Source organism: Alosa sapidissima, chromosome 3 (assembly GCF_018492685.1).
Source record: "Alosa sapidissima isolate fAloSap1 chromosome 3, fAloSap1.pri, whole genome shotgun sequence".
In the NCBI taxonomy this organism is placed as follows: Eukaryota; Metazoa; Chordata; class Actinopteri; order Clupeiformes; family Clupeidae; genus Alosa; species Alosa sapidissima.
The window spans coordinates 19,168,807-19,182,159 of NC_055959.1; the positions used below are offsets into that span (position 1 = coordinate 19,168,807).

General features: G+C 45.4%; 1 protein-coding gene across 1 annotated transcript; it reads left to right on the forward strand.

Annotated features, from left to right (window-relative positions):
- Positions 1-205: 205 nt before the first annotated feature.
- Positions 206-13,317, forward strand: engl (endoglin, like). Its single transcript, XM_042087566.1, has 19 exons — positions 206-535; positions 2,569-2,679; positions 2,899-3,068; positions 3,232-3,369; positions 3,685-3,859; positions 6,086-6,254; positions 6,769-6,913; positions 7,204-7,405; positions 7,762-7,907; positions 8,190-8,345; positions 9,273-9,362; positions 9,664-9,888; positions 10,495-11,121; positions 11,390-11,450; positions 11,593-11,715; positions 11,879-11,926; positions 12,056-12,157; positions 12,324-12,420; positions 12,547-13,317. Exons 2-18 carry the CDS (start codon positions 2,619-2,621, stop codon positions 12,416-12,418), a joined length of 2,733 nt encoding a protein of 910 aa, XP_041943500.1. The 5' UTR covers positions 206-535; positions 2,569-2,618; the 3' UTR covers positions 12,419-12,420; positions 12,547-13,317.
- Positions 13,318-13,353: the final 36 nt, after the last annotated feature.

Genomic DNA, 13,353 nt, shown 5'->3' on the forward strand with positions numbered 1-13,353 from the left:
TCGCACTTAATTTTAATTTTCACGGCCCCTCATCTGTTTCTCATTCTGGGGGCTCCCGTCCTCCCTCCTCCTCCTCTCTGAGGCGCTCCATCCATCTCTGCGCTTTTGTTTCGTCTCACTCCGTCTTACCATACAGAAGACCCTCCGGTCCGCCTATCCCTCGTTCGCGACCGTCTCTCCACTACCTCGCCCCTCCCCTCGTTACCAATCGTTCGTCCGGAACCCCTCGAGAACATTTTTTGTCCGTGGCGCGCAATAAAAGTAACGCAGCTGCGTAGCTCTGCCATATTTGTTTTATTGACAAACTCAGAGAAAGTTTCAGATATTTTACCGCGTGATATCAAGAGACTTGAAAAGCTATCAAATGCCAGCAACTGGGTCATTATTGGCCGGTGCTAGAGGGTGTGCATCTTTGCCGAGAGAGTTAAGGGGGCGGATGGATCATGTCTAAGTAGGTGCGAATACTCCATCGAGAGACTGCAGCTAATTATCTTCAATCAGTGGTCTGACTTGGCCCGACACCGGACAGCTACAGGTGGGTTTTTGTAGAAGATGGCTGGATAATATTAATATTTAATTGTTGGCGCAATTGACGCAAATGTATTTTAAAAGTCTGAAGTGCTTTTGTTTAGGACTGATTTTCAGTAAGAGTGTAAATGTGGTTTTGGCACTGGATGCAGACAGACATGCAGACAAAACTTTTCCGTTCTGTTGACTGTGCTGAGATTTTATTTTCATTTTCATTTTCAGTCATATCTGTAGACAGTATCTCATTCATAACATGTTGAAAGCACCCACTGCCATTCCAATGAATCCACTTCATTGTGAATGAGCTGACATTGAGTTTGAACATTGAATGTTCTTATCCCATCCACATGTGGATACATTCTGTCATGCTCCACTTTTATGAAGCATGTTGGTTCTGCAGTGGTGGGCTATCACTTGAGAAAGGCAAAACAAATCCAGACAGAGTAGTTTCAAAACATGGAAGAGGAAACTTCTATACAAAACGATCGGGCTTAGTGCATCAGGATCAGTGTTTCACTGCTTGTATTTCCCTGTGGGAGGATGCACAAGTGTGTGCATATGCAACACATTGACAGTCACACACACACACACACACACACACACACTAAACAAAATGCAACACAAACTTCAATATGCATGGCTAAAAATAGTTGTTGGCTCAGTCACCCTTTCGTGATCCAGGTGAGTTGAGTAGACTGCTAGTTTATGTTATCATTATTTATGTGTCTGCACGTGGTTGGAAGAGCTTACAGTTTTTTCTGATTGCTTAAGCACATTTTTTGTAAAAACTCTACACACAAATGGCAAAACCTCTCACCCAATCAGCAAAACATTGTAGTTCTCTTGCAAAAGCTAACACACCTTGCTTAACTCTTCACACCTTCGTAAAAATGGTGTTTTCGTATCTAACAGTAAACACAAGCCATCACAATAGTAAGCACACAATGTGCCAACAACACACTGATGGTATGAATAAAAAACACATCTGGCTTTTGCTTTCTCTGTGCACAAGGTAGACTATGTCAGTTTGAGGTCATACTTATGTCATAGTTCTGTAAACATACAGGGATCCCAACTTCAAGTACTAGTGTTTATTTACACACATCAAAACAAACACAAGTGTGTTTTTCCAAGTCAAAACACAAAATAGCATTTCACTGAGACAAAACAAATCAGTCTACATCGGGTCGTCTCTCTCAAAATTCTGTCTACATCACATGCAATGTCCTAGTCCAAGGCACCAGGAAAAATATATTCTGGAATGACGTATCCAGGCCTGACATGACAATATCCCCACATGTAGACTGTTTTTTTGTCTGTTTTTTTCTCTTCTCACTCTTCCTGCTCACTCCATCGTACCCATTGTACATTACCTGTGGCTTATTTATAGTGCTTAGGCTGATTGCAAAGTGAACTAATTATCTAAAACAGTTTTCACATGAGAAAGTGTGCCAGAGAGTTGGCAAAATAGTGTAAATAATAGCCATTGTGCCTACAGTTGTGCAAAGTGTGTGTTACAAAATTGCAAACTGAGTGCAAAGCAGTGTTTGTGCTTTTAGTTTTGCGAACTCAGTGAGTGGTTTTGCCATTTGTGTGTAGAGTTTTGCAAAAAAAAGCCATAGTTACAAAAAATGTGTTTAAGCATTCAGAAAAAACTGTAATGCAGCACAAATATGGCTTCAATTTGGCTTTCAAGTGATTGAGAAAGATGAGGTCTATCCAGTTTTCAGACATGCATCAGGAAAACACATATATTTTCTTTAAAATGAAAGGCAGCCAGACAAGCAACAGCAAAACATATGCAGGAATGTGGCAAAGAGTGAGCAAACCATAATGAGACTTTGATAACTTTTTCAAGGAGACTCTGGCACGACACTGATAACAGTTGTCCTTGTAATTGTGTTCTGCATATTTTTTTTTCTCCATATCAGTTTTATGTGTCTATAACTCTCATCACCTCATTCACAGTTTACAGAAAGTAGCATAACTAAGCTCCACTGTCTCTCTCTCTCTACTTCGTCTCCTCTCTCTCATGGGTAGTATGTCAGTCAGAGGTCTTTAGGGTCGAACTCCTCTGGTGTGGTGCAAACATGATGCAGTGGAAGGTGTGGACTCTCTGGTGCCTCCTGCTGTTTAGGGCAGAGAATGCAGGTCAGTGAGGCACAGATGAACTGATTCCTCTAATCTAGAGATCAACCACACCTGTGCACCTTCACATAATGAGACATCCCTGTGGTAACTGGCATTTGATACTGTAAACACAAGAATAGCCTTCACGGCAACTTTATCTTCTGTTATCAACTTCTTCAGAGTAGACATGTTGGTTTGATTACCTATTGCTGGAATACCTGTTTGTGCTGGTCTTTGCAGATGGTGGTCATGGCAGGCAGTGCTCGCTCACCTCGGCGGGGACAGTGCACCCGGTGCAGGGCTACCTGGAGCGTTTTGACGTGGGGCTTGGCTGTGCGGCCAGAGAAAGTGGTCCCCGAGAGACTCACGTCATCACTGTAACCAGAGCCTCGAGCTCGTCTGACCAGAAGGTGCACTGGTCCCTGCTCTCTACCCCTGTTTTGTTCTTACCTATTTTATACAGTCTATGATTCTTACTGTCTGTATTTCCTGTGTTTTTGTCTTTTATTTGTCATTCTTATCTCAGTATATATATGAATATATATATATGAAATTGTCTTTTTGTTATTTCAGGTTACTGTGCTCTTGAGGCCGTTATTTTATTCCAAGCCTTTAAATCGGGATGTGCTCTTGGTACTAAGCTCCCAGCATGCAGTGCGTTGGTGGCTGGAGGCAGAGGGCTTACCTCTCAGCCTTCTGGTGGTGGCTCAGGTGTGTCCCTCTATCGGTTTTCCAATCACACTCATGGCAAGCATGCATAAGCAATTAAGTGTTTCTTAGGAAAACAATAACAGGTGATTGAGGTATTGCAGTAAGCTAATGTGTACACAGCTAAGATCTCTTCCCTTGTCCCTTGTAAGGTCACAAAACAGGCAACTATATGAAGCAGATGCTTAATCAGTATGCTACATTCTCTCAAAGACATCACATTGCAAAACTATTGCAAAATGTACATATTATAAAGTCATGTCAATGTATTGAAAAACTGACGCTTATGATGGTGCTGTGTGTCTTGTTTGCCACCAGGCCTTGCCCAACTCCACAGTGGGGTCCCAGAGTGTGAATGTGCGGGTGCAGCAGGTGGCGTCGCTGCCCTGGCGCCCGCGGGCACTGCTGCAGTGGAGCCTGCAGCGTTACCGCACCATCTCCTCTCTCACCCACGCCACGCACGCCAGCCGCGTCTATATCCGCCTGGGAGAGGGTAAGCCTGCCGCTGACACATGCTCACACCAGGGCCGATTCTAGCCTACCACATTTGGGTGGGCTGGTAGAGGTTTTTGGTGGTCAACATAGCAATGTAGTCAAATTGGATCAACAATGAACACAAAACACAAACACAAAAAAATTGGTACTACCTATATCGAGTTGCTGCAGCCAACAGCTGATGGGCAGTATTTCTTACATGTATTTCAAATGCAAAATAGTATTTTGCATCAAAATACTTTATAGGTGTGTATTTTTGTAGTTTAAAAATATTTGTAGTTTTAGCAAATAATTTTGGTAAAACCAGATGTGATGAAAGTGCAAAACAATGAATGTAGCCTCTGACTGGTGCTGACTTAGTAATTTGTCCAGACTTGTTGTGATCATAATCAGAGACTTTCTAATGAGGACACACAGTATTCAAAAAATCCTCCATAGAAATGCATGGGGTTAGTTTGTAACGTCAATATGGCCGTTGTCTACACATATCCCACCTCTTCCTCGGCAAAACGTCGACATGTGAATACATTGAGCCAATCATGTGGTGTTATGTGAATACACTGAGCCAATCATATGGTGTGTTGTGAAGACATCTTCCCAATCATGTCTTGTGAACTCGCCGCTGGAGCAAGATTGGTGTCGTGAAGCCTTGCGCACGCGCATTTCTGCTGAATGCTCGATGAGTGCCCAAAAAGCGTTTCTATATGGCCGCCGAGTGGAGGGACTTGCCTAAAAGGACTTTGTCATAATATTGTACGGTGGCCGACAGAAGCAAACGTACTGAATATTAAGAAAACACATGCAAATTGACAAAACACAAGCAGCTTAAATTCAGGGAGATGATTCAGTGCAAGATGAGTAACTTGTAGGTTGCTAACACATACAATACACTCCCTCGCATACCAACCTCAAGTTTCTTGAAAGCTTTAGTGATCATTTTCTTGAGAACTTTAATCATTTTTGAGTGCTCTCTGATACAGTATTTAGGCTATGAGATATAACAGACAGGTCAGCATAGTTGATCTGTTGCCTGATTGCAGGTTATAAGTATATATACTTTTTTGATCCTATGAGGGAAATTTGGTCTCTGCATTTAACCTAATCAGTGAATTAGTGAAACACACTCAGCACACAGTGAGGTGAAGCAGAGGTGGCGGCGCTCGGGGAGCAGTGAGGGGTTAGGTGCCTTGTTCAAGGGCACTTCAGCCGCAGCCCACTGGTCGGGGCTCGAACCGGCAACCCTCCGGTTACAAGTCCAGAGTGCTAACCAGTGGGCCACGGCTGCCCCCAAAAAAGGTTATGGCATGTCTCGTAGGCAGAGAAAAGTTATTGCTCTCAAACACTGTCCACTTAATCAACAGAGTCAGTTTACTGATAGATTACTGTAAATAGACAGATATGGAAGGTATTTTTAGTACTTTCAAAACACAAATATGCAGTATTTTATTTTGATACATGGTGTGGCTAAAGTATTTTGTAGTTTATTTTTGATACACTTAAAATTAGGGTATTTGATATTTTATTTTAAAATACATTATGATGTATTTTGCCCATCCCTATAGAATCACACACTCTCATGCAGCACACCTACACACACACACACACACACACACAGGTCCCCCTTCCTCACATACGCACACACACACCATTACAGCCCCCCCCCTCCCCCCCCCCCCCCCCCACCAAACACCATACCCCCCTCACACACCACACACACACAAGCACACAAGCACACACACACACACCGTTGCACCGCCCCTCACACACACACTCACACACCATTACACCATACCCCCCAAACACACACACACACGTATGAGTATGCAAGAGTATAAGTATGATGGCTGAAATCACATGAGTACTGACATCAAATGGTCAGTCCATACCAGACCTGTGTAATCAATTCACATGCCCCTTTAAATGTATACATGTCTGTGAGTATTTTTTATAATTGTGAGATATAGCCTATGCGTGTTTGTTGTGTTATGGTTGTATAAGCTACTGGATGCCTACAATTTCCCTCGGGATGAATAAAGTATGTATCTATCTATCTAGCTAATAACACATTAATGTTAATGTTAATATTAAATTAAATGCATGTCAGAGCTTCATTGGAAATCCATGGGCCATCCATTGAAAACAAACGTGTACAAATGTGTTTTCTTCCTCTCTTGATTTCTTTTTCATTTCTTTTTCTCTGTTCTACTATTCTACAACCTCCTAGATACCACTTTGCCCAGGGAGTGTCACCTGCAGTCTCTCTTCCTGTCTCGCAACTACCTGACATCTGAAGTCCAGCCACAGGAAGTACAAGGCTGCGTTCTGCCTGGTGCTGAATCTGACCCAGAAGTACATATCATCAAACTCTGGTCTGCAGGATCTGGCCTCTGTGGGTGAGACCATGGCACTTGACCTCACACACAGATGTTTTTAGCAGATCTTGGCATTGTAATAGTAACTTAATCGTCAGTTTCAGTGTAATAGTCAGTGTTTCTGATGGCTGATATAAAATTCACTTTAAACAATTAGTCAGGAGGAAACACACATAGACATTTTCCATTTCTCCTTTGGGAAATTGATACAGGAAAACCATTCTTTTTACTCATTTCATGTGGCATAATTGAATTAGTTGATCATTGAATGAACATAATTGCAAAATAAACTGAAAGCTTGAACTTCTGAGTAGCAGTAGTCTTCTGAGTAACCTTGCTGGCCCCATCAGAGTAGAAGTAAACATGTTGGGAAACCACAAACTGATTCCCAGACATCAGACAATGTTTCCATAATGAGTCAATCCTTTTGTACCTCATTCTCCAACATGAGTCAGTTAAGGAGATCATTTTTTTCTCTCTCTTTCTTCTTCTTTCTCTATGTAATAAATAAGTTGACTCATTCTGTGTCTGGCAGCTCTCTGCAGGTGGAGGTGTCAGTCTCGCTACTGCCCCCGGTGGCCAACAGTGGCGCGCACAAGCTGGTGCTCATTCTCAGCAGCGCAGCTCCAGTGAACTGGGCCATCACTACCACAGGAATCCGGGGACACATATTTGTCTACGTGAGGCCCTTTCTCTTATACAGCAGATCTGTTTTAATGTGGCTCTAATCTTCCTCATTTTGAACAAAGCTCCTAATGCTCCCAGCTTTGTGCTCCCATGGACAGTTACATAGTCACTGGGCAACCTGCCCTTGAAAACACAGGGATTGTGGTTGTTGTGGCTCTTGGCTGATTCTCCGGAGAAACCAAACAAATGGCTTTGCTTGCCTTTCCGCGACCTTGCGAGGTGTATACTATATCACCCTCTATGCTTTTTCTTTGGGTTGTTGTTTTTCGAAACCCGCCCACAGGCGTCCAACAGCGTGACCCCCCTCTACCCCCCAAGGCCCAATCTGACCATGACCAGCATGCTCAGCTACGACCTCCTATCCACGTCAGACCTCCTGGAATGGGCCAATGAGAACGGCTTTCCCAGAGTGACCTCCTACACGGAGGCCGACCTGGCCAATCGCTTTGTGATCCGGCTGGCAGGAGGGGGCGCAGACCAGAACGGTATAAGCTGGTTTTAGGTGTTTCATGTCTGACATGTGTGTTTCATTGTTGGGAGGTCTTGACTTCCTGTTACTGCCGAAGTGAAGTGTTTTATAATAATGTGCGGTGTGTATTTTAATACAAGTGTATCAGATATGCATATGAAATGCACAGAATTAAATACTCTACACTTGGTCCATACAAAGCTAAGAAAACTAATAGTTACATATAATATCAGTAGTATTCTGTCTCTCCCACTGACTCTCTCTCTCTCTCTCACTCTCTCTGTCTATCTCTCCCTATCTTTCTTTCTTATGGTTTTCCTAACCCCTGTTCATGAATCCATCCCTCCTCTCTCCCTCCCCCCTCCTCCCCAGTGATGGTCCCAGTCAGGCCACCCATGCTGGGGGAGCCGAGGCCGAGCCAGTGGCTGATCGGGGACGGAGCGGCTCAGGAGGCCGTCAGTGTTCAGTGTCATCAGGATGGTCGACTAGTCGTGGCTGTGGACAAACACATCTTACAGGTGTGTCTCTCAAACTGGGACTGTCCGTTCCTCTGTTCCTCTATTTACAGAAATGTGCTCAGCAAGAGCGAGAGAGAGACAGGCAGACAGGCAGTGACCTAGACAGACAGACAGACAGAGAATCACCTCAGACTGTAATATTTGACAGTACTCTTGTAAACTGTAATGTCTTGTCAAATATTCTATTTTTGGACCAGAAACCCAGCTGAAACCACTTAGAGGTCAGATGTAGTATTTACCGCTAACTGCCCCCCCCCCCCCCCCCCTCCCACACCTGCACAGGCGCTGTCTCTTCCTCAGGCAGCAGTGACCTTGCGTGACCCCAGCTGCCAGGCCTGGTCCAATGGGAGCCATTTCCTCTTGGCGTTCCCAGTCATTTCCTGTGGGACTGAGGGCTTGCTGGAGGGCAGCTCCCCAATTCTTCGGTATAAAAACACGGTGAGACACAGACATCACGTGTCACCACTCACCACACACACTGCCACTGACTAAAGGCTTCTAGGAAACACTTGAGCATACAGCATATCGCACATCAGACAATGGGCTGACTTGTTTGTAGCAAAATGTTGAAAATGTTCGGCGAGAGTGCATTCATAGCAAAGTTTGAAATGTTTACTCTGTCTTGATTAGACATCCATAATGTATGAATGTAATAGAGCTATGAATTATTGAAAACATCCACATCATGCATGACTGCTTGTGGAAGATGTTTCTGCAAAGTACTGGGCTCTGGACAGCCGTGGTTGACGAATGTGTGTGAGGGGTCAGCCTGTGTGCAGTCACACACAGGAAAACGTAGAGAAGCCACAGCTGCCTGTCTTACGCTCCGAGGCAGATCAGTGCTGAAGATAACAAGTAGGCCCCAACCCAAACAAACTCCTCTCATACTCACTGTCTGCTCAGTGCTACAGTGGGAAACAGTCTTGTCTCTTAGGAATAGGGAGAGTCAGGGCGCGGATCAGGAGAGTACTGTAGGCCTGATACTCTGAAAAAAGACTGTGGTGTTGCATACTTAGTCACATGTGACATGAGACATGCACTAAGAAAGTAGCACATGCATCGATTGTGCACTAGACATGTTCATGAACCTACACTTTGGGACTCGTCATTGACTGTGTCCGACTACAGGGATAGACCCTTATTGGGTTAAAGGAAAGATGGTCGGGGTGGGTCACTTTCATTTTCTATTCTCCTCTATAGCAGATTGGATGTGCAGAGGCACTATTGATGTTTTCTGAGGGATTCCATTATTGCCCATAACCGCACAGGGCTAGCAGCCCAAAGTGTGACCAGGGTCATAATGTCCTTCATTTTGCTGCCCTGCCGCCCCAGGCTTCATTTTACCGCCCTGCTTTCTCTTGCCAGGTGTTGCTATGGAGACATGAGCTCCCAGCCCCGGTTCAGAATGAGACAACACTGGAGTGGACCAAAGACCAGTCTCCAGTGGCCATACATGTGAGTGCACATTCACACTTAACTTCATACTCACAACTGTCAGTCACCAAACAAACAAAACCACTTAGTGTGTCACTGGAAGTCAGTTTCCTGTCAAGTGTTTTTGAAATGTTCTCTCTCTCTCTCCCTCTCTCTCTCTCTCTCTCTCTCTCTCTCTCTCTCTCTCTCTCTCTCTCTCTCTCTCTCTCTCTCTCTCTCTCTCTCTCTCTCTCTCTCTCTCTCTCCCTCCCTCTCCCTCTGCTCGCTCTCTCTCCCTCTGCCCCCCCTTCTCTCTTTCTCTCTCCCTCTCCAACAATCTCAGTTTGGTTGTGAGTCTCCAAGCTCTAGCCCTGTGAGACCTCCAGTGGTCCGTCCTCCTCCTGGGTCTGGTGTGGTGTCAGGGGGCCTGCGGGGGCCGAGCTCACCCAGGCTCCCGGGGCCCCAGATGGTCCCTCTGCTCACCATGCAGCTCTTTGTGACTGAGCACTACAAGAAGAGGCATACCGGACCCTGCGTCATCACGGCGGACAACCGCGTCTATGTGCAGGTCTGTGCCAGCCTCGTCAACCCCACTGGCCCGTGGTTTACACTACAGTTCCCTTGTTTGTGCAGATTGCGTTTCCTGTTACGTAACTCTGGTTGTTTGGCCCATATCAGCTCATTCTCTCAAGGCTGGCACACGCTGTCTCCTTGGCTGTTATTCCCGTACTTCCTCCAGCTCGCTCACTATCAGATCACAATATTGGCTGATAGAAGGTCGCCAAATGTTCTTCGTTTCATTATTTTATTTTTTTAAACCTCAGTTGCTTTTCTTCAGAAGTAGACCTTCAGTCAGACTTATCACAGACTACTAGTGTATAGTCACATCATACATTAATGAAGGCTCTTCTGTTTCCTTCAAGTGTAATGTATGTTAGTAACTTAGGAAGATATTGATTATAATACCACTTTTAAGCTCTCAGGATTGGTTGGTCTATAAACTTGTGACAGGAGGGATCTTGTAGATCAGCCGTCCACAGCCTGACACTCTGGATGTTTACTCTCCTTGGCAGCCTAATTAGTCAATATGTCCAGTAAATCTCTCCAGGGCCCAACCCACTATTACACCTCCGTTATCTATAAAAGGGGCCATTCTCTTGTCTCTCCCCCACAGATTTCCGCAGAGGGGGTCTTCAATGGAGGCGTGGAGGTCCAGTCGTGCATCGTCTCCCCCCATTCTGACCCGCGCTCCTCGCCCAGCTGGCCCGTCATCCTCAACAGCTGCTCACGGGAGTCCTCCTTCCTCCTCACCCCACTACGGAGGGAGAGCGGGCGCGAGGAAGGGACGCCCGAGGAAGATGAGGACGATGGGGATGAAGACGAGGACGATGAAGACGAGGATAAGGAGGATGATGATGAAGAAGAGGACGAGGATGATGACATGGAGAGAGCCAGAGCCCTGTTGTCCAAGCAGCGGGCGCGAGGGGGGCAGCCTGTGGGGAAGAGCAGGAGGAGGAGCCGGCGAGGTGGCGATGGAGGGCGGCCTGGGAGAGAGAGAGGAGCAAAGGAGGAGGAGGAGGAGACGAAAAGGGAGAAGCATGCCAAGCCGTCCCGTGTGAGGTTCAGCTTTGTGCTGCGGCCCGTCTTCAACAACTCCATCCACTTCCTGCACTGCAGCCTACGACAATGTAGCCCAGGGACCCCTCAGCAGACGCCCATCACCGCATTGGCAGCGGAGAGAGGGTGCCAGGGTGGAGTGACCATCCCAGCCCTCATCAAAGCCCAGCTCCCCAATCAGAAGGTCAGCACCCTAGCAAAGAAACTAGACTTCTAGAGAGAATAGACATGGCTTAACGCCTCTTACTTGATGTATTTCCTTTTTGTCTCTTTTTAGCTTTCTTTCTCTTCCCTCTCTGTCGCATGTATCCTCAGTAACAAAGTCATGTCTGTTTATCCCATTCAATATTCAGAAAATCAAATCAAATTCAATCAAAACATCTCTGTGATCTGAACCATATGTCTACATTGCACTCTTTCTCTCTTTCTCTCTCTCTTTCTCTTTCTTTCAGTGTGTGTACAGGAATCTGACCAGGCCCATGCTGGTGACCAACCATCTGCCTCCCCCTGCTGGTGAGTACCGTATACACCGCTCATTGTGACGTGATGGGAGATGGGGGGAAAAAACTTTATTTTGTAAAATATATTTAGTCACTCCTCTATGTTTGTTTTATTAGAGACTAGTTAATAAATGTAAATGTGTCTTTCCCCTTAGGCCAGCTGAATCACAAGCCTGAGATATGTAAATGTCCCATCCCGGAAGGCCAGAGGAATCAGAAGTCCGTCGTGACACAAGCCGAGATAGCGATGCCAAAGTCCCTGCGTACCAGTGCATCAGGTGATGCTGCCATTATTTCTTTTAGTCAGTTACTTCAGCACACCCATCTAGTATAGATAAACGTAATATATTGATATTTACTGTATATTTATGTGTTAAATGTTTGTGTTTGTGTGTGTGTGTGTGTGTGTGTGGGTTTGGGGGTGGCATGACTAAACTGTAGGTCAACACCGTGTGATAGAGCCGTTGAAGCCCAGTCCTCTACAAAGTGGTGAGTGGCCTTTACTGACCCATTCGACTCATTCAGTGGCAAGCAGGAGAGAAATATATCCCGTTTTCTCTTTTCACTGGTCTTATGAAGATAGAGTGTATAATAGTCACCAAAGTATGTGTTGTGCAGCCTCAGGAGTGAGCACTGGGCCCGTCCTTGGGATTGTGTTCGCTGCTTTCTTGATGGGCATCTGCCTGATGGGGGCACTGTGGTGTGTCTACTCTCATACAGGTAAGGACTCACCAGCACTCGTGAACCCCCCCCCCCACACACACACACACACACTTGGTAATGTTCTACCCCTGGCATGTGGAAGGGCCAGCTGTTAACAAGTTATAAGGTGTCACAGGATCATAAGCCAGCGCTCAAGCCCAAATCTAATTGGTCCTTTTTATAGGAACCAGAGCTGATGGACCGCAGGGCTTAGAAAACATGGGCAAGGATGCCTGGAATCATGATGTGCTTCTGGAACATTCCAACACAGCTGTGTAGAGGTGAGCCGAAACTAGCACTGATTTATACATAGAATTGAATAAGCAGTTTTGCTCCAGCCAAAAACTATTTCAAATTCTTGACTCGTATGAGATCTTAATAATTGTTTCTCTTCCCTATTGTTAAAGGCTGGTTCAGCAAACATGGGGAGGCAACCACTTCGAAGCAAACCACTTTTGTGTTTGTGTGTGTGTATATGTGAGTGTGTGATGTGAATACTGGTCATTTATGTGTGTGTGTATCTGTGTATATGTCTATATTGTGTTCATGATCTATTTGTGTTTGTGTACTATGTATTTGTATATATTTGAGAGCCTGAATCTGGGAGGAAATCAAAGCTATATTACAGAAGATGTGAACTATTTCTACCACTAACTGCTGCCAGACCCAAAACCAACCATTTTACCCAACCCATCGTGTATACCATGTACTGTACGTTCAGTGGATAGGCATAACATGTGCCAATATATGTGTGAACCCCCCATACCCCCCCCCCCCCCCCCCCCCACCACCATCACCACCCCCCTTACCCCAGAGCAGAGCTGTGTCTCTGGCCCTAGGGTGCTGCTGCTTATATACAGACTCTGTGTGTGCTGAAGAAGTGCTCAGATGTGTTGTGCACTAACTTGGATCCTGTGTGTGGTTGGTTTCTGTCTGTAATGAAATACAGTTGTTCTGTGCTGCAGATGGTGTCTGGTGCTCGTGTTTGGTGGATGACGCAGGAATGTGGCATGGCTGCTGACACAGGGGCTTTTACTGTTTTTTTGTACACACCAAAACTCGACACATCCTCAGGGTTGAATGAAATACACAAACAAGGCATATGAACCACACAATACTAAATAGGGTGTTTTGAAGCAAACAGAAACACACAGGATGATCATATAAATACAGAAAAGAGAATATATGTGTGTGTGTGTGTGTGTGTATATATA

What these genes read in the sequence shown, in the direction of transcription:
- engl (XM_042087566.1), top strand. Translation starts at nt 2,619, where the DNA reads ATGATGCAGTGGAAGGTGTGGACTCTCTGGTGCCTCCTGCTGTTTAGG. An exon ending in AGTCTCCAGTGGCCATACAT is followed by an intron (nt 9,363 to 9,663) that starts GTGAGTGCACAT and finishes CAACAATCTCAG; the next exon opens with TTTGGTTGTGAGTCTCCAAG. An exon ending in ACAACCGCGTCTATGTGCAG is followed by an intron (nt 9,889 to 10,494) that starts GTCTGTGCCAGC and finishes TCTCCCCCACAG; the next exon opens with ATTTCCGCAGAGGGGGTCTT.